Raw genomic sequence first — 18,588 nt, 5'->3', positions numbered from 1 at the left:
GACCACATCACAGGATACAAGCATGTACTGTATTGTCCTGTTAATATTCATTACAGCTCACATCATTCAATTCACACCATTCAATCCCAGACATTCCCAATTGGCATTCTCAGTACACAGGCACACAACATCAAACAGCAGTCAGAAGGACAGAGTGATTCCTCACGAAACCCAGACACCACCACCACCCCCCCTCACAAAATGTAATCCATTTGAGGAAGTATTACTGGCATATTTCTGACATTTTGTCCTCACTCCATAATGTTGAATCTGTAGATGCTACAAAACAACAATTAGTGTCATATGAAGCTTTAACGCTTTGCTCTGGGGTCCTACTAATAACCCCAAACAGGTACCCAAATGATCAGTTCAGGTTCACATTTTGGACACGTTAATAATGGCTTGGTCGATTGGGTTGGTTCTCCTCTACACACTAGAAAGAGCCATTTGATAATGCATTAGACTCATATTACAGGTCCCTCAAGCGTCTATTAGCTCAAGCAATAGCTCTAGCGATGCAGAAGGAGCTAGGCTATCGTTCTGTGCTAACGCATTGACTATTTCCTACCCAGAGCAATAGCTCAAATGTAAAAAGAAAAAAAAGAATTGTGTACGAACAAGAGTTTTAAATGCGATGTTTCAGATGTTATGTCCGATAGAGCGGTGATTATTATTCAATGATAGATTAGAATAATTGCTATTGATACATATATTGTTGAACATAATATACTCTGCGGGCATATCAAAGTTCCAGACTGGGGTGCCTGCTACTTTTAGAGTGATGATCCAATTTGTAAGCATTACCAACAGAGTAGAGTGAATGTGAAAATGGATTCCTGCTGGTGATGTGGGTGTGCAATGATATAAGTAAAAGGAGGGCTGTGATTGGCTACAATGCCTACTACGCCAATTTCTCTGGATAAAAATGGGCCCTAACTTAAACTAGCAGAGATCCCACACTTGAACTTTGAAGTATATTATGTTCTACAATATTTTGAAAAATCAGCCAAATCAAAATCTAAATGTTCAATATTCAATTTATATTTGTCAATATTCATCAATTAATGTAATTTGTTTTTAAATTGAAATTAAAATACTACTCATATTACAGAGCAAGAGGTAAAGCCTCTTCATATGACACCAATCTTTGCTTTCGCATCTACAGATGAAACATCATGGAGCCTTAAAAGGAGGCCTAGGTGAGGTCCAAAATGACATACATATGCCAACTTTGATTCATTATTTCTCAATTATGCTTTAAGATACAAAATGTCAAATATATGACAATCCTTCCTCCAAAGGACTATTCCATAAATTACATTTCGTGAAAACCCCAGTACAGTTGACTGAAGCCATATGTATGTAGCTGCAGAAACATTACAGAAAGTAGAATCTAAAAAAGGTCCATTTATAAGACATAGCATGCAGACCTTGACAAGGGTTAGCGGTTTTCATCGAGGAGGAAAGTGGCTAGTGCTGCTCCCATTTTCCCTTTGACAAGTGAAAGCAGTTCCTATACAGGGAGGAAATGGTGGGAGAGGGAAGAACGTGGCATTAATCCATTTCCAACGAGAAGGCTGTTCAAGGCACCATAACTTGATCACAAGTGTTTTGGTCCTCGTTCGAGCATGTCTTGAGTTGGTACAATTTCTTTGAATCAGCACAAGAGTATCATACAAAGATACACCCCCCCCTCATTGAATATTAAAAGTAGAAATTACCAAAGAATTTGTACACTGACAATGTGCAAATCAAGGCACTATTGACTTTACATTGAGCGAACTGTTTGGGTCTTCTCATAAGGAGACCTTGGAATGGAAAATGTGCAATAAACTGCAGTTTTTCCTCATGAAAACTAAGTATTTAAAAAAGAAAACATTTGTCCATAGAGTCCATGCGGCCGCGCAAACTTGATTTAATTTGTCTCTTAAAAAAACTACAGCAATATATTAAGTGTAGAAAAAGTGCTTGGTGACACATCCTGTTATTATCAGGCATAAGTCACAAGTATATAAACACACACCCATGATCCGTGTCCATGGCAACAGCGACAATAACAGACTCCATACTGTATCCTCCAAGCCGCTCCTGACAGGGGGGCCCACCATAGATATCCAGTTCTGTATCGAGTTCTATTCTGCCTCCTGTCTGTGTCAGGCCAGGTCACTATAGGGGATGTCGGGGTCTGAGAAGCGTCTGAGGGCCTTGCTGGTGGTCTGAAGACTTTGTGGGGTGGCGCTAGAGAGGGAGGAGACGGGAGAGGGGAACAGGTCTTTGTCTGGACTGATGTACAGGGACTGGGTGCCGTCTTTGCGTCGGGTGGGCTGCTTCCGCCTCTTGATCAGGCTGAAGCCATGGCTGGCAGGAGGGGTTGAGGGCCTGCAGCGGGGGGCTGCGAGTGGATGCCCGGCGGCAGCTTTACCGTGCCGGGGATGATGGGGCGATGGCGTTGTAGCCAGAGGAGACTAGGTTGCAGAGAGAGGAACGCCCCCTGGGGCCTTAGGTCTCTGGGCCAGGTCAGCTTGGCCTAATTCAGCAGGAGAGAACGAGGATGAGAAAGTAAGTGTTAGGAGGGGAAAAAACAGCATTATCCACTCAGAGTTCGAGAGTAACAGCCATCCTGAAAGGGCTCAATATCACCACAAATAAAAAACATGTTAGTTCGGTCAATATTTCTGCGTGCCACACAGACACTCATGCAAACACACAAAAAATTGCTTGTGAAACTGGGAGCCTCCAACCTGCTAGAGAGCAGACCTCTGCCACCCTCTTTAAATGCACCACCACCAGCTTGTCCAGACCTGCATCAGAGACAACATGGACAGACGGGGCCGGGTAGGCCGATGAGAAACTCACAGGTGTGAATAGGTAGGAAAGGGGGGGTGAGACGGTACCTTTAATACTGACCTTCGGGCTCAGAGTTGAGGCAGCGCTCGTCCAGCAGGCTCTCAGAGCTCACCGACGCCTCAGAATCCAGGTTCTCCTGGTCTGAACCAGGCTGCTCCAGCTCTGGCAGTCTGTAGGCTAATTCCTCCCTGGAAAATAGGGGGAAGGGAGAGACAGAGAACAGAGGGGTCAAAAAAGTAACCAAGGGTTGGTGGATCTCCGCAACCCAAAACTATAACAATCAGATATAACCATTGGATATAAATACAACCAGTGTATAAATCACAGTATTAAAATGTGCTGAATCCAGTGGTGAATCTAGGCGTGACTCAGAGGCTCTGCTCGGTTCTTACTTCTCCTGTTTGATGGACTTGATGCGCGCCATCAGGTTCTTCTCAGCCTCCGTATCGGAGTCCAGCGGCACATCGTTCCCAGGGACCACCGTCAGGTCAGAGCACTCTTTCTCATGCACCTGGGAGAGAACACACAGTTACTCAGAACACCTCAATGATTGGGCTATCGCAATGGCAAGTCTACACTACAGTGGTTAAGAGGATGAATGAATGGAGGGGAATGGTGGTGGTGGTGGGGTGCCTGTGTTAAGTAATCATGCATAGTGTTGCATAAGGTGCCAGGGAACCATGACACCCTAAGGCAGGCAGGAGGTTGTGTCACGATCAGTAGGAAGAAACAGGCACTTTGTTATTCAACCACACATGTAGGAAAACGTCAGTATCGGATGGGAAGGGTTTGATGCACTATTGAACGCAGCTTGAGACTGCAAATCTAAGCAGAAGTCATGTCATATGATACAAGATTATTTTACACCAGAAAAAAAAAGTAAATCAAGACAGACAAGTCATTCCCATGTCAAGCATTCCCCATTTCCCTGAGTTCCAATGCTTGGTACCGGTTAACAGGAAGAATCCACAAACCATCCCTCTAAACCCAAAGTTGTGCTGTGTGGAATCATGTATGTTTCACAAAGCACAAGTGAGTTATGATCAAGAGTTAAATGTCACTAAATACTAGTCAACCATACAAAAGTCAAACCATATGCAAAATCCTATTTAGAAAAGACCAACACCACCAACCCAACACCATCACCCTGAAGAACCTTCCCATCACAGACGCTGGGGACTGAAAGAAATATGCAGTATTACAGGGGTTTAACAAGTCCCCGGAGAGCTACTAAGAGCGGGTAAGGTACGCAGGCTTTTGTTACAGCGCAGCACTAACAACTCTACTGATCCTGGTCTTTACTCGGGTCCACCATTCGTTGACTTAGGTGTGTTAACGCTGGGCTGGAACAAAAGCCTGCATGCCCTGTAGTTCTCTGAAACCATAGTTGGGTGACCACTGCAATATTGTATACTACCGGTTAGTATGAAAAGGAGGGGAAGGGGGGGGGGGGGTCATCGACTACTACACGTCATGCACAGACGGGTGGACATGGCAAACTGCATCTAGCTACCAGGAGAACTGGAGCTAAGTGGATACGTACCACCACTCCTTTGTACGGAGCAGAAAACCTGAGGGGCAAATGCCAGTGCAGCTGAAGAAAGGGAGAACCACAAAATAATGAGCAGTAACCCATGGTGGACATGGGACAATAGAGAGTAGAACACTGCCCAACAGTACATCAAGTCCGTGACTATGGTCGGTTTGCCTAGTGAGTCTACGGACCTGGTAAGTCAGGGTCAATCCATTTCAACTCAGGAAGTAAACTGAAATTCCAATTCCAGATGTTTCTCACAGAGAGGCACTGAGAAAAACAAATGGAAATTGAAATGTCAGTTGACTTCCTGAATTGACATGGGATTGACCCCAACCCTGGGTATTGTTCAGACAGACCAAGGCACGTAGCATTGTGCGTACCGTGTTCTGCCTCTTGAGTTTGAGCTGGTTGACGGCCAGAGCCTCAGCATACTCCAGCTGTTCAATCTCTTCCATCTTCTCGTTGTAGCTTCGGATCTGCTCGTTGATCAGCATCTCCACACACCTGGGACACAGACATTACATGTTAGTCATCCAATTCTATTGTGTTAAAGGCACTGAATTGTTTTCCATAGAGTGAGTGTCCTACCTAGTTGCCTGAACAAAATAATCACTTGATAACAGCAAATACTAGGGTTGAGATCAATCAAATTCATTCTAAATGGACCATTTATCTTATTGTATATTTCTTTCCCCTTTTTTTATTTCCCCTTTATTTAACCAGGTAGGCTAGTTGAGAACAAGTTCTCATTTACAACTGCGACCTGGCCAAGATAAAGCAAAGCAGTGCGACACAAACAACAACAGAGTTACACATGGAATAAACAAACATACAGTCAATAATACAATAGGAAAAGTATATATACAGTGTGTGCAAATGAGGTAGGATAAGGGAGGTAAGGCAATAAATAGACCATAGTGGCGAAATAATTACAATATAGCAATTAAACACTGGAGTGATAGATGTGCAGAAGATGAGTGTGCAAGTAGAGATACTGCAGTGCAAAGGAGCAAAAATAAACAACAGTATGGGGATGAGGTAGTTGGATGGGCTATTTATAGATGGGCTATGTACAGGTGCAGTTATCTGTGAGCTGCTCTGACAGCTTGTGCTTAAAGCTAGTGAGGGAGATATGAGTCTCCAGCTTCAGTGATTTTTGCAGTTTGTTCGAGTCATTGGCAGCAGAGAATTGGAAGGAAAGGCGGTTGAAGGAGGAAGTGGTTTTGGGGGTGACCAGTGGAATATACCTGCTGGAGCGCGTGCTACGGGTGGGTGCTGCTATGGTGACCAGTGACCTGAGATAAGGCGGGGCTTTACCTAGCAAAGACTTATAGATGACCTGGAGCCAGTGGGTTTGGCAACGAATATGAAGCGAGGGCCAGCCAACAAGAGCATACAGGTCACAGTGGTGGGTAGTATATGGGGCTTTGGTGACAAAACGGATGGCACTGTGATAGACTGCATCCAATTTGCTGAGTAGAGTGTTGGAGGCTATTTTGTAAATGACATCGCCGAAGTCAAGGATCAGTAGGATGGTCAGTTTCACGAGGGTATGTTTGGCAGCATGAGTGAAGGATGCTTTGTTGCGAAATAGGAAGCCTATTCTAGATTTAATTTTGGATTGGAGAAGCTTAATGTGTCATTTTAATTGATTTAAACATTTGTTCCAGATATATAAAGTAACAGTGGTTCTGGTCTATGCAGTGATCAGAGAGAGAGACTTACGTGGTGGTCTTGGCCACGTCCCTCATGCTCATGAGTGGGTCGGCGCTGTCTGGACAGCGGAGGATGCAGGGGGCAAACACGATGGCCAGGGAGTTGGGAGACATGCGGTTATGAGACTCCTCCTTAGACACTCTGGGAGAGGAAATAAACATTACTCATGTTTGAGGGGAAAAATGTGCACTTTCAAATTGTATTCGTCCAGCAACATACACTGAGCATGGTGTATTTTGTCATTAATCCTTTATTCAACCAATCGAGAGCCCCGGCCATGAGTATCGCACCTGACTAGATGGAAGACGAGCCTTTCCAAGGTGTTGAAGCATGCGGTGGGGAGTTGTTCCAACACTTTGTAGATGGCATGTAGCTGTTCTTGCTTTTCAGGATGTTCTGGAGAGGAGAAAAAGACCAACATTTTGGATCAAAAACAAATGTAACGCAATGACACTCGACAATATTAGAATATACAAAGGCTGCTGGGGACGTAAATTATATTACAAAATGAAAAGAAGAGTAGCCATCTCTCTCAATCCTGGAGAAGATCAACGGTCTATAGTGGGGCAGAGTTTTGTCTAAACCTAGTGTTATAACAGGACTTACCTACGGCCCGAAGGAAGTCATTGTAATGAATGAAGGTCATGAGAGGGTCAGGCAGCTCCCTCAGCCACTGTTTGACCAGCCCTGTCACTGTGTGGATGGGGTAGTCCTCCAGGCACACAGCGTGGGGGTCTGCCACACATCAACCATTACACAAGTCATGGAATGGGAACATGAAGAGCCATACTTAAGTCATACATAAGATCTTTAGGCATTATGAAATAAAACAAATACTCTGGTGCTTGTGCAAGCGTTACATGTTAAGTACATCTTAGGTAGAACCCTTCCCGTGTTACCCTTCAATATCTTTGTAGCCCTCAGAAAGCGCTGCTATACTGTTTATGCTATGGCTGGTCCTTACCAGTCTCCATTAGCTGGTGGAGCTCCTTCATGCGGTTGGCAGAGCCAGACTTGCGGTAGATCCCCTCCGTGTACAGGCCGTTCATCTCCACGTGCTCCAGCATCATCTCCAGCACCATGGGAACAGTGTTCTTGTCGCTGGTCAGGTGACAGACTCGCACCCCAAAGTGCAGGCCTCCAGACTCCTCATCACTCTGCATACAGAAGTCAACCGTAAGTGGCAGGTTAGTCACATAGAAGTAACATAGGGACCAATCCTGACTTGACATCACCCAACCTAAACCATGGTCCAAGAATGAGGCTAAAAAGTTTACCTTTTTGACACAAAACGTGGAGCAGTCTGTGACAATTTTGCAGAGGCACTTCTTGTGGCACACCATCTTGCAATCTGGAGGCATACAAATATTAACGTAGCATTTGTGTTCACGGTGGGGCTCAGAAGAATGTAAAAACGATTCTCAGCATTCACATCAATCATTTGGAGTGTCGTACTTGTTACTTGAATATTTGTGTGTGTGTGTGTGTGTGTGTGTGTGTGTGTGTGTGTGTGTGTGTGTGTGTGGTACTCACAGCTACACATGCAGGCTTTCTCCATGCCCCAGATATAGGAGCTGCACTGGTCACAGGACTGCATGATGTTAACCTGGTACGTGCTGAACACATGGTCCAAAGGGTTCTCCATCTAAACCATAACCACAGGACCATTGATATAAATCTTTAGAGAATCATTTCATTGAATACCTGCCAAAATAATGGAAACACTTAAATTAACAGTTGCTTCCACACAGGTGTGGTTCCTGAGTTAATTAAGCAATTAACATCACATCATGCATAGGGTATAAAAATGCTGGGCAGGCCATTATTTTGGCTACAATGGCAATGCCCCCATCCACGGGGCCCGAATGGTCACTGAATAGTTTGATGAGCATGAAAACAATGTAACCCATATGCCATGGCCGTCTCAGTCACCAGATCTCAACGCAATTTAACACTTATGGGAGATTCTGAAGCGGTAACTGAGACAGGGTTTTCCCATCAACAAAACACCACATTTTATGTGGAAGAACGGTGTCACATCCCTCCAATATAGTTCCAGACACTTGTAGAATCTATGCCAAGGTGCATTGAAGGTGTTCTGGCTCGTGGTAGCCCAACGCCCTATTGAGACACTATGTTGGTGTTTCCTTTATTTTGGCAGTTACCTGTTTCGTGCCATATTGAGAACAGAGTGGAAAGATTTTAGGGCTGATCCTTTGTACTTACACTCTTGTATTTTTTGCGCCTCTTCTTCCGAGTTTTATCAGGCTGAAATACAGACAAACATCAATACCCAATTTATTTAATCCATATATCAATCAATGCTGTGTTTATCATACAGCGGGGCACTGGTTCTACAAAAGCTTTGAATGGTTTTGATGACTTATGGTTTTGATTTTGTTTTTCTATTTGAGCAAAAGAACACATCATTAGCCATAGCAAAACGCATAGAATTGCAGGAAGTTAGCTTTAAAACGGCAAAATGTTCTCTCCGCTCCATGGCAAAATGTGAAGAATTGCAGGAAATTGCCTACACCGCCAAGATGGTGGCCTTTAAAATGTTCAGCCGCGCTGACGGGCAGACTGCGCCCATTGCCACGCCCCCTATCACACCCACCACCTAAGTCAAGCCTTTTTTGATGTAGAAAAAACCTTGATAATAGCCCTATGACAAAATAAGCAAGTTCACCTTTGCTGGTTCTGCCTCCTCCTTCTTGATCTCTCCCCGTATGAAGCCGTCCAGGACAGACTGAAAGAGGTTGACCACCAGCTGCACCTCACCCTTCTGCTTGTCTCCGGCCAGGCTGATCACCTTGTTCTGGTAGCCACGCATCAGACCGTTGTAGCCAATGTGGGGTTTCTGTCCACCACAGGAGAGAAAGAGTCAGAAATGCATAAAGCATCACCCATTCATAATCCATAGTGTGTGTGTCCACATACTGGGAGAGAGTACATTCCCTTGATGGTCTCTCTGAACTGCATGGTGGCTGTGACGAAGATGTGCTCGGTTGCCGACAACTGCTTCCCCCTGGAGCGGAAGTCATTCACCTACAGACAGAGAGATTAAACACGTGGTCAATTGAAAATATTGCGGAGCATACAATAAGTGTATTTTTGCCTCTATGCACCTGGAAACTACACAAGGTGTCACGCAGAACAACCCTCGTAACAGTTTGGCTTTAGCTGTATGAAGAAGCAAACAAGCGGTCTGACCTGATTCCCCAGGAACTCATCCAGGTGTCGGAGCTCGTTGGCGTTGGTAATCTCCCGGTCCAGTGAAGCGTTCCACTGCTCTGAGACCCGCGTGGCCCGGCTGATCTTGATGGTGGGGTTCCGGCTCACCGCCCGGCCTCCACTAGCCGGGTCTGGGTGGGAGCGGGATGTGTGAGAGAGGCGGTGTTGTGTGGAAGAGAGAGAGCAGTGTTGTCAATATGTACAAATACCATAATACATTATTTGAAAACAAACAGTGCTTGGAATAAAGATATCCAACTTTGCTAACAGCTAAGAAAGACAAGAGAGACCTCTATGTCATCTTCCTCGACCTGGCCAATGCCTTTGGCTCAGTTCCCCATGAACTCCTCTGGGAACCCTTCAACTTTTTCCACGTACCAGAACCCATCACTACACTGGTAAAGGCCTATTTCCAAGACCTGCAATTGTGTTTCACAACACCTGACTTCACAACAACATGGCAGCGCTTGGAAGTGGGCATAATGGCAGGCTGTACAATTTCACCTCTGGCCTTCACTATGGCCATGGAAGTCATCATCAAGGCATCGAGATGGGTGGTCGGCGGTGAGAGAACTAAGGAAGGGCTCCGTCTCCCACCTATCCGAGCATACATGGATATGGACATGGACATGACTACACTGACCACCGCTGCAGCATGCACCAGGCGGCTACTTGCAAAACTGCAGGATAACATCAAGTGGCCCCGGATGAAAATCAAGCCAAGCAAATCTCGAAGCATCTCCATAGTCAAGGGACAGCTTAAAGATGTGAGGTTCTGCATTGTAGATGACCCGATACCAACGGTGTCTGAGCAACCCGTCAAGAGCCTGGGTAGATGGTACAACGGAAGCCTCCGAGATAAAGATCAAGTGCAGCAAGTAAGACAGGACATCGCCGACGGACTTGAGAACATCAACAAGACCCTACTGCCTGGGAAGCTCAAGCTTTGGTGCCTACAGTTTGGACTTCTCCCCCGGGTAATGTGGCCACTCACAGTCTATGAGGTCCCAATAACAACAGTGGAGAAGATGGAGCGAACCATTACCTCATACGTGAAGAAATGGCTGGGTGTCCCACGATGCCTGAGTAACATCGGCCTCTATGGCAAAGGGGTCCTTGAACTACCTCTTACAAGTCTAACGGAGGTGACATTGAAGGATGACATTGAAGGACTCCAAAGACCAGACCATTAGCAAGGCTGCACCTCCCCTACAAACTGGACGGAAATGGACATCGTCCAAGGCTGTGCAGCAAGCAACATCAGCCCTGAGACACCAAGACATTGTGGGGAATATCCAGCATGGAAGAGGAGGCTTTGGCCTGGCAGCAAGCAAACCAACGTTCCATAAGGCAACAACATCTGAACGCAGGAAGCTGGTGGTCGAGGAGGTGCGCAGACAGGAGGAGACTGCAAGAAGTGCAAAAGCTGTCTCTCTTGCTAAACAAGGGCAATGGACGCGGTGGGAAGGCCTGGAGAGGAGAAAGATCAACTGGAGTGAGCTTTGGCAAATGGAGGCAAGCAACATCAGCTTCATCATAAGAGCTGTTTATGATGTGCTTCCATCACCAAAAAACCTACATCAATGGTATGGTGAGGACCCGACCTGCCCCCTCTGCCCAGCTCCAGCGACTCTCAGGCATATAATGACAGGTTGCAAGACCAGCCTCTCACAAGGCCGCTACACCTAGAGGCACAATCAGGTCCTCAAGAGCCTGGCTGCAGCACTTGAGACCAAGAGGAGTGCAACCAATTCATTACCTCCAAAAACAAGCAATCCCGTCAAAACAACAACATTCATCCGGGAGGGACAGAAAAGGCCCAAGCATCCTCCTACAAAGCCAGAAACTGGACACCTAGGCATGGCCCGGGACTGGAAGATGCTTGTCGATATTGGCCAGCAACTCATTTTTCCACCTGAGATTGCTTCTACCAACCTTAGGCCAGACATGGTACTCTGGTCCCCTTCACGAAAGGCTGTGTACATCATAGAGCTCACAGTCCCGTGGGAAAACTCTGTTGAAGAGGCCTACGAGCGTAAGAAACTGCGTTACACAGAGTTGGCAGCAGACGCAACTCAGAGTGGCTGGAATGCAAAAGTCTGGCCAGTTGAAGTGGGATGCAGAGGATTCGTGGCTTCTTCCACCATCAGGTTGCTGAAAGAACTTGGAATCCATGGACAGGCTCTGCGGCAGACCATCAGAGCAATTTCTCAAGCAGCTGAAAGAGGCAGCCAGTGGATCTGGATCAAACGGAAGGACCCTTGCTGGGCTATAATTTCATGACCCCCCACCCCCACCTGAGAACCCAATTCAGATCCCTCCAACTTGAGGAGGGCATATGAGGTATGCGGTCAGCTGTAGGGCTGGCTCAGGGAAGAGGACGCCCCTGCCTTGCATAGTCCCGTGGGAAATCTTAAATTGGGCATGGGACACAAGCTAAGGCTTGATCACCCTTTAGCTGGCCACCTTTGATGAGGGTGTTTAGTGATTAAAGGCCGAAACACCCACTGATTCGAAGGCACACTACTGAGGATGTGTCCCAAAATTGACATCTTAACCCAGTCTAAGAAATAAACCTCCCATGCCACTCTGTCAACATCACGGCAAATCTCATGTGAGTGCATACCATCTATTGGCACAATGGACAGTCTTAACATCTCGTCCCGTGTTTTATGATTCTGCTGTAGAATCTGACAGCCATCAAAGCTCTAAAACTAGGAAGTTCAACAAACTGTAAAATGTAGATTGTTGGGACCTGGGCGCATTTTATATATAATGAACAAAAATATAAATGCAACATGTAAGAATTTCAACAATTTCAATGTTACAGTGCCTTGCAAAAGTATTCATCCCCCTTGGTGTTTTTCCTATTTTGTTGCATTACAAACTGCAATTTAAATTGATTTTTATTTGGATTTCATGTAATGGACATACACAAAATAGTCCAAATTGGTGAAGTGAAAAGAAATTTAAAAAAAATCAAAAAAGGAAAAGTGGTGCGAGCATATGTACTCACCCCCTTTGCTATGAAGACCCTAAATAAGATCTGGTGCAACCAATTACCTATATATATACACTGCTCAAAAAAATAAAGGGAACACTTAAACAACACAATGTAACTCCAAGTCAATCACACTTCTGTGAAATCAAACTGTCCACTTAGGAAGCAACACTGATTGACAATAAATTGCACATGCTGTTGTGCAAATGGAATAGACAAAAGGTGGAAATTATAGGCAATTAGCAAGACACCCCCAAAAAAGGAGTGATTCTGCAGGTGGTGATCACAGACCACTTCTCAGTTCCTATGCGTCCTGGCTGATGTTTTGGTCACTTTTGAATGCTGGCGGTGCTCTCACTCTAGTGGTAGCATGAGACGGAGTCTACAACCCACACAAGTGGCTCAGGTAGTGCAGTTCATCCAGGATGGCACATCAATGCGAGCTGTGGCAAAAAGGTTTGCTGTGTCTGTCAGCGTAGTGTCCAGAGCATGGAGGCGCTACCAGGAGACAGGAGGTGGGTTATGGTAGATAAAGGAACATTCAGTTCTCTGACAACAGCTCTGGTGGACATTCCTACAGACTTCATGTCAATTGCGCGCTCGCTCAAAACTTGAGACATATGTGGCATTGTGTTGTGTGACAAAACTGCACATTTTAGTGACCTTTTGTCCCCAGCACAAGGTGCACCTGTGTAATGATCATGCTGTTTAATCAGTTTCTTGATATGCCACATCTGTCAGGTGGATGGATTATCTTGGCAAAGGAGAAATGCCCACAAACAAGGAGGTAAAAAAAATTGTCCACAACATTTGAGAAATAATATTTGTGTGAATATGGAACATTTCTGGTATCTTTTATATCAGCTCATGAAATATATATTGTTTTCTCCATGAAATGAAAGCTTTTAACTTCATTCCAAATTAGTTTTTTTTACAGGGTTTTTAATATCACTGTAAATAGAATATCACTTTTTACCCCTCTTAAACGCCAAACTCTCATGCACTGCCATAGCAAGAGGCTAGAGCCAAATTCATGAAAGGTCCAAACTATTTTGTTTTGATAAGAGCTTAATCCTACTTGCCTCATTATTTACCCTGAAAGCAAACACCTGGATTTTCTCTCTGGGTCCCATGTTCAGGAAGTGGCTGACCCTGTATCGCCCCTACCTACATCACTGCACTTTTCCAGCACCTTCACATGATTAAGACCACTGCCAATTCCAGACCAGATCAGCACAAATAATGTGAGCCTTATTGTATAACCTATTGCAGAACTTGGACAGAGTTTTTCCTGGTCAGGCCACATATTTGGTGTCCCTCAAGGCTGCGACCAGGTGCTTCTTACCTTCTCCTCGTTCGATCAGGGCCTGGGCCATGGTCAGTTCTACATCGTCAGGGGTCTGAGGCTCCTTATGGGGACGTTTCTTCAGGATCTTCCTCAGGAACCCTGAGGGTCTACAGCACAATCAAACTGTCACCACACTCAGTCATCGCAATTGCACTGGAAGTCTAACATGGGTTATTAACATGTATTATGGTTTTTAATGGGTTTGACTAATTCTTGGCGCAATACTGCACTATAGTAAATAGGCACAGGTGAGTAATGTATCTAATCCTAATAACATGTATGACAATTACAAGAGTACCTGTTGTTCAGACATAGATCACATCTGCCACCATGCATGAGAATTGGATAGAACATGCTTTGTTTTAGTGAACAGATGTGTAAGATGTGAATGTTGAATCTTTATGAAGTGTGAATATCAAGAGGCAGACCTGTGAGGGTTTTTGTATGTAAGACTACAGTACTACATTTTCTCATCGGTACAGTCCAGCACCACATATTTTCAGGGTTTACAACTCTGCTCACTGAGAACCATGGTAACAAGCCAAAGCAAAATCAAAACAAAGCGCAATATTTGATCTTCCAATCCGATAACTTTGTCATGGCACAGCACATTCAAAAAAGTGAATTAATGAAAGAGTAAATGAAGTTAAGGAATTTATCCCATCCAATAACAAACTGTCTCTATTGCTATATATGGGAAAGTCTAGTTTGTGCAGCAAGCCACATGGAGCTGGACAGTTTGATTACACAAGAAAGAGTGTTTTCCCATGGGCCATCTGACTCAGACCTCCTAGGTGGACGAAATCGTCTGCTGAAGTGTTTTCCTCCACGGTTACTATATTAGCCTCTATAAATCACCATCACACAAGCATTGGGGTTATCCGGAAGACCTTTAGGACATAAGTATGCGATTTGACATCCAAAACCCAAGGCATCAAACCATAATATTGGCCAAGTAAGGTTCTAATCTACACCACTAATTCCCAAACCATTTTATGCGGTGATCTGCCAAAAGCTCTTATGACTCATCAAATAAACAAAACCAATATTTCTAGGTCCAACACAGTCTCTTTTCACAACCCAAAAGGAATCAGCCATGAATCAAGGCAGGACTATTCTGTTCCCCATCCTGCTGTATAATATCTCCCATTAGTTTCCCTGAAGCAGCGTACTTCTCTGGAGTGGAAGGATGAGTATGGACAGTGTCCTGGTGGCCTGATGTGTCATGGGACCTCCTCTTCATGCTGCCCTTTGACCCATCCTCTGTAGGAGACTAGCGATACAGGGAGAAAAAATAAGAACAATGTGAGGAATCAAACTACACAATTCCCTTCCCATTGAGCAGGTGTTCAAAAGCACAGTTTGAGAAGATAAGGCCTTGTTAGAAACTCAATGGTGATAGGTCATTTGTTTCAGTTGTGATAGGAAAGAGATGACATTTCCAGCAATCAAGAATGGCCCCAACCAAATAGCAACCAATAAACTTCCATGAGAACCCCACCTACACAACTTCCAAAAGATTTCCATGAGTAACAAACCTACCCAACTTCCAGAAACACCCAATCTTGGCGACAATTACCTTAAAAGTTCACCACTTCTCATTAACACACAAATTATGGATGACTTTCTCATTTTATTACCTGAAAAATACACCCATGTTTATTCCCATCAGCACATTGACCTTTTTTTGTGGTGGATTTGGGGAAAGCCAAATTATTGAGTCCACAAATAATCTAGGACCACTTGTTATTTAAATAACAAATTAATCATTAAATTGAAAAATGAGAGTTGCGTTAGTAATCCACAGGAAAGTCATTGCCTAATAACACACTTACAGTAAGAGCCTGGCAAAATGGTAGCTACGTTACAAGTACTTTTTTTTTGTTGCTGCCTTGGACATGACATTTGATTAAAGAAGATTAACTGCTGGGTGAAATAGCCCATTATGACACGCATGGCTTGCCCAAATTCTGCCGAAACAGCTAAATCATGACGGTCGACCAGAAAGGTTTTCATTGTGGAGTTGATCAACCCTGAAGTGTATACACTTCTAAGCCTCTTTATTATGTTCTGTGTTACATCTAAGAAAGTGTATGATGATGGGGTTAAACACTATGGCAGAAAAGGTCAGAAAATGGAGTCCAGAGATAAAGAGCCAAAGGTGTGCGAGGATGCACCAGGTTTGCTTTGGCTTGCAGGGCTCAGTTTCTCTGAGGTGGCAAGCTGTGCTCTGGCTTTGTGATTATACCTTATCCATGGACTTTGAGTGCAAGGGCCTGCTTGGGCCCACAGGGGACAAAGGGAAGCAGGTCCAATAGTCCACTTCTGCACTTTTCTTAAAAGGCGAGCGTCTACGAGCTAGCCGACGTTTGTGTTTGGCACGTTTACGGTAACGTGATCTGACCTAGCCAGAAAAGCACAACGACACTTTGAGCTTCCATTCAGATGCCTTGCAGGAAGGATGTGATTGGCTAGCTTCAGCCTGTTCAGATATGATGTGCTGCCCTCATATTTGATTAAAAAAAAAACAGTTAATAAGAAAAGGCAAGGCATACAACATGGTGGGTATAATACTTGAGCAACAAGCATGTTACCTCTCTGTTTGACGTAGCACCAGTCGATCCAGGGGACATAGCATCAAAAGATGACGAGTTTCCAACACTCCTGGAAATAAAGTAAGTACGATACAGAGATGAGGGAAATTCATGCTCATAACTGGGGGAATCATCAGTCCTTCCTCATGTTGCAAAAAGAATGACATCCTGAAGCAAGTGTAGTGTAGATATCAGAAGGATATGAAATGTCGTACTGTGAATATTTTTTTATCCTGTCCTTGCTGTGGGCCTCAGGAGGACTGGTACTCTCTGGTTGTTGTACATCAATCTTCCTCTCCTTCCATTTCTCTGCCTTCTCCTTCATGGCGTCCTGTTGACTGTAGCGAATCAGGTTGCCTGGACCCAGGACCTCATGGCCGTTCCTGTTAGCCATTAGCTCAGGGGGGTTCAGGGGTAAGGTGCTGGGGCGTATAGGAGCAGGGGTGGTGGCTTTGGCTTCCTTCTTCCCCTTGTCTTCCTTCTTCCAGGCTACAAAGGTGTACTGGTCCATCTCCTTGCTGTCTGTTCGCTCCGGCCGGCCTTTTGGCTTTCCCTCGGCTCGGCTGGCTGCCTCCTGATCTATGCCCTTAGGGGCTGGCTCCTCCTTGGTGGCTGCCGAGGCGACCCGCTTACTCTCTCTCTGGCTGTGCTCCAGGCCCCGCTGGCGCCGAAGCTCCCTCTTCTCCTGGCTCCTGGAGGCTGTGACCTTGTGGAGGGGGGGAGCTCGTAGCTTCTTCTGCCCCGACTGGGGGTCTGTGGAGGGGGAAGCCTCCGCAGCCACCTGAGCCCCCTTGTGTCTCTCTGGTGAGTGGGGGGCAGCTGCCTCTGTGGTCCCCTCCTCCTCGGGATCCTCGGAGTGGGCTTGCTCCTGTTCCTCCACAGCCTGGCTCTCCTCCTCCAGCTGGGGCCCAGCCTCAGCCTGTGTACTGTTGCCCTTATCACGCTGGGAGACTGCAGAGGCATTCCCCTTTTCCACCTTCTCAGAAGGTGAACTAGCTGCAGCTTCTCCATCTTCCACTTCCTCCTTCTGCTCCTCCTTGTCCTGGACAGGCACTTTGTCCCAATGTCGGCTCTCATCTAGAGTCCTTTCAGCTGCCACCAGTGCCTCTGGTTCCTCCTCTGTCTCAGGTTCCTCATTGACGCTTTCTGCCTGCCTCAGCCTTTCCTCTTCATTCTCCCTCGCCCTCCTCTCCGCGGCCTCCCACTCTGCCTCTTTCTTTCTCCTGAACGCCTCTTCCTCTGCATCCATTTCCAGTCGGGTTGCCTCCTCTGCCTCTCTCACTAGCCTAGCTGCAGCTTCCTCCCTCCTGGCCTCCTCTTCCTCATCCTCCTTTTTCCTCCTGTCCTCCCGTATTGAATGGCACCTGTAAAGTCCAACATGATTCAGAGGTGGTTCAACATCCATATCACAATGTTAGGCATCTTAGAATTTTCTAAGTATTTATAACAAATAACTGTGGGGATTCTGGCATCTCATGAACAAAATTCATGAGATGTTGCTAATAATAACTTAGTCACTGTTTACCAGTAGCTCAAGACATTTCAAATGTTATAAATACTACATTAAGTATTTCAGTGGTGTGGCCTGGTGCTGTACCTCCTCCGTGCTGAGTGTCCTCTGGCCAGAGCCTGTATCTTCTTGATGCTGGTCCGCCTGCGGAGGTACTGTGATCTCTGTCTAGAGCCTCTCCAAACGGCCTGAATCAGCGTGGCTGCCTGACACCGTCTCTCCTTTTGTTGCCTACGCCATGCACGCTGGAAGGGACGAACAGGGGCAAGAACACATTAGCCTATCTGCAGAAATATGATTGTCTCATATAGGAAGGCTATTGGACAATTTATATGTATTTCTTTGTAAGAAATAGACACAGAAAATTATAGTTTAAGGCATTCCATACAGGGAAAAGTAATATCTTTGAACTGACATCTGTGCCTTTTCTGTACAGACAGTTTTATGGTGGAACACATAAAGGAAGGGATATTACACAGCTTACCTGGATCAAGATGGCCGCCTGTCTCATCTCCAAGTACCACCTCCTCTCCAGGCGCGCCCTGAACCAGCGCTGCAGGAAAATGATCTTCCGCATCACGTCCTTGTGCAGCGTGTCCTGCAGCTGCTGACGCTCTAGTTCCTTCAGGTAAACCTGAGGTTCGCAATTTGAGAGATACAAGAGATACATGAGCGGAAAACTGTATATCTTATTATATCTCTTTGGGGAAAATAGGCTACCTGTCCAATTTCCTTATGCTAATCGTTTAGAAAGTAACACCACTATAGCCTATATCTTTAACTTATCATAGGAAAGTGAGG

The 18,588-nt window shown here is 45.5% G+C and overlaps 1 protein-coding gene across 9 annotated transcripts in view; it reads right to left on the bottom strand.

Moving 5' to 3' along the window:
- Positions 1-2,284: 2,284 nt before the first annotated feature.
- The window catches only part of LOC129810906 (unconventional myosin-IXb-like), a 104,717-nt gene continuing 88,413 nt past the window's right edge, over positions 2,285-18,588 (bottom strand). For 5 of the 9 annotated variants that reach the window (XM_055861890.1, XM_055861896.1, XM_055861894.1 and 2 more), the window contains 22 exons: positions 18,272-18,421; positions 17,875-18,032; positions 16,493-17,641; positions 16,278-16,347; positions 14,856-14,956; positions 13,681-13,790; positions 9,314-9,465; positions 9,041-9,148; positions 8,790-8,960; positions 8,327-8,368; positions 7,634-7,745; positions 7,378-7,451; positions 7,065-7,257; positions 6,707-6,835; positions 6,391-6,496; positions 6,110-6,241; positions 4,765-4,888; positions 4,391-4,441; positions 3,240-3,358; positions 2,908-3,035; positions 2,742-2,801; positions 2,285-2,527 (listed from right to left, as the gene is read on the bottom strand). In XM_055861890.1, the coding sequence (XP_055717865.1) occupies positions 2,466-2,527; positions 2,742-2,801; positions 2,908-3,035; positions 3,240-3,358; positions 4,391-4,441; positions 4,765-4,888; positions 6,110-6,241; positions 6,391-6,496; positions 6,707-6,835; positions 7,065-7,257; positions 7,378-7,451; positions 7,634-7,745; positions 8,327-8,368; positions 8,790-8,960; positions 9,041-9,148; positions 9,314-9,465; positions 13,681-13,790; positions 14,856-14,956; positions 16,278-16,347; positions 16,493-17,641; positions 17,875-18,032; positions 18,272-18,421 (3,501 nt within the window). In that variant the 3' untranslated portion in view covers positions 2,285-2,465. Of the gene's footprint in view, positions 2,528-2,741; positions 2,802-2,894; positions 3,036-3,239; positions 3,359-4,390; positions 4,442-4,764; positions 4,889-6,109; positions 6,242-6,390; positions 6,497-6,706; positions 6,836-7,064; positions 7,258-7,377; positions 7,452-7,633; positions 7,746-8,326; positions 8,369-8,789; positions 8,961-9,040; positions 9,149-9,313; positions 9,466-13,680; positions 13,791-14,855; positions 14,957-16,277; positions 16,348-16,492; positions 17,642-17,874; positions 18,033-18,271; positions 18,422-18,588 lie in introns of all 9 variants that reach the window. The other 4 variants (XM_055861895.1, XM_055861893.1, XM_055861892.1 and 1 more) reach the window with 4 other exon arrangements.

Source organism: Salvelinus fontinalis, chromosome 14, assembly GCF_029448725.1.
Source record: "Salvelinus fontinalis isolate EN_2023a chromosome 14, ASM2944872v1, whole genome shotgun sequence".
Lineage (NCBI taxonomy): Eukaryota > Metazoa > Chordata > Actinopteri > Salmoniformes > Salmonidae > Salvelinus > Salvelinus fontinalis.
Note: the sequence above shows the minus strand (reverse complement) of the source record. Positions and strands in the feature narration are given on the sequence as shown.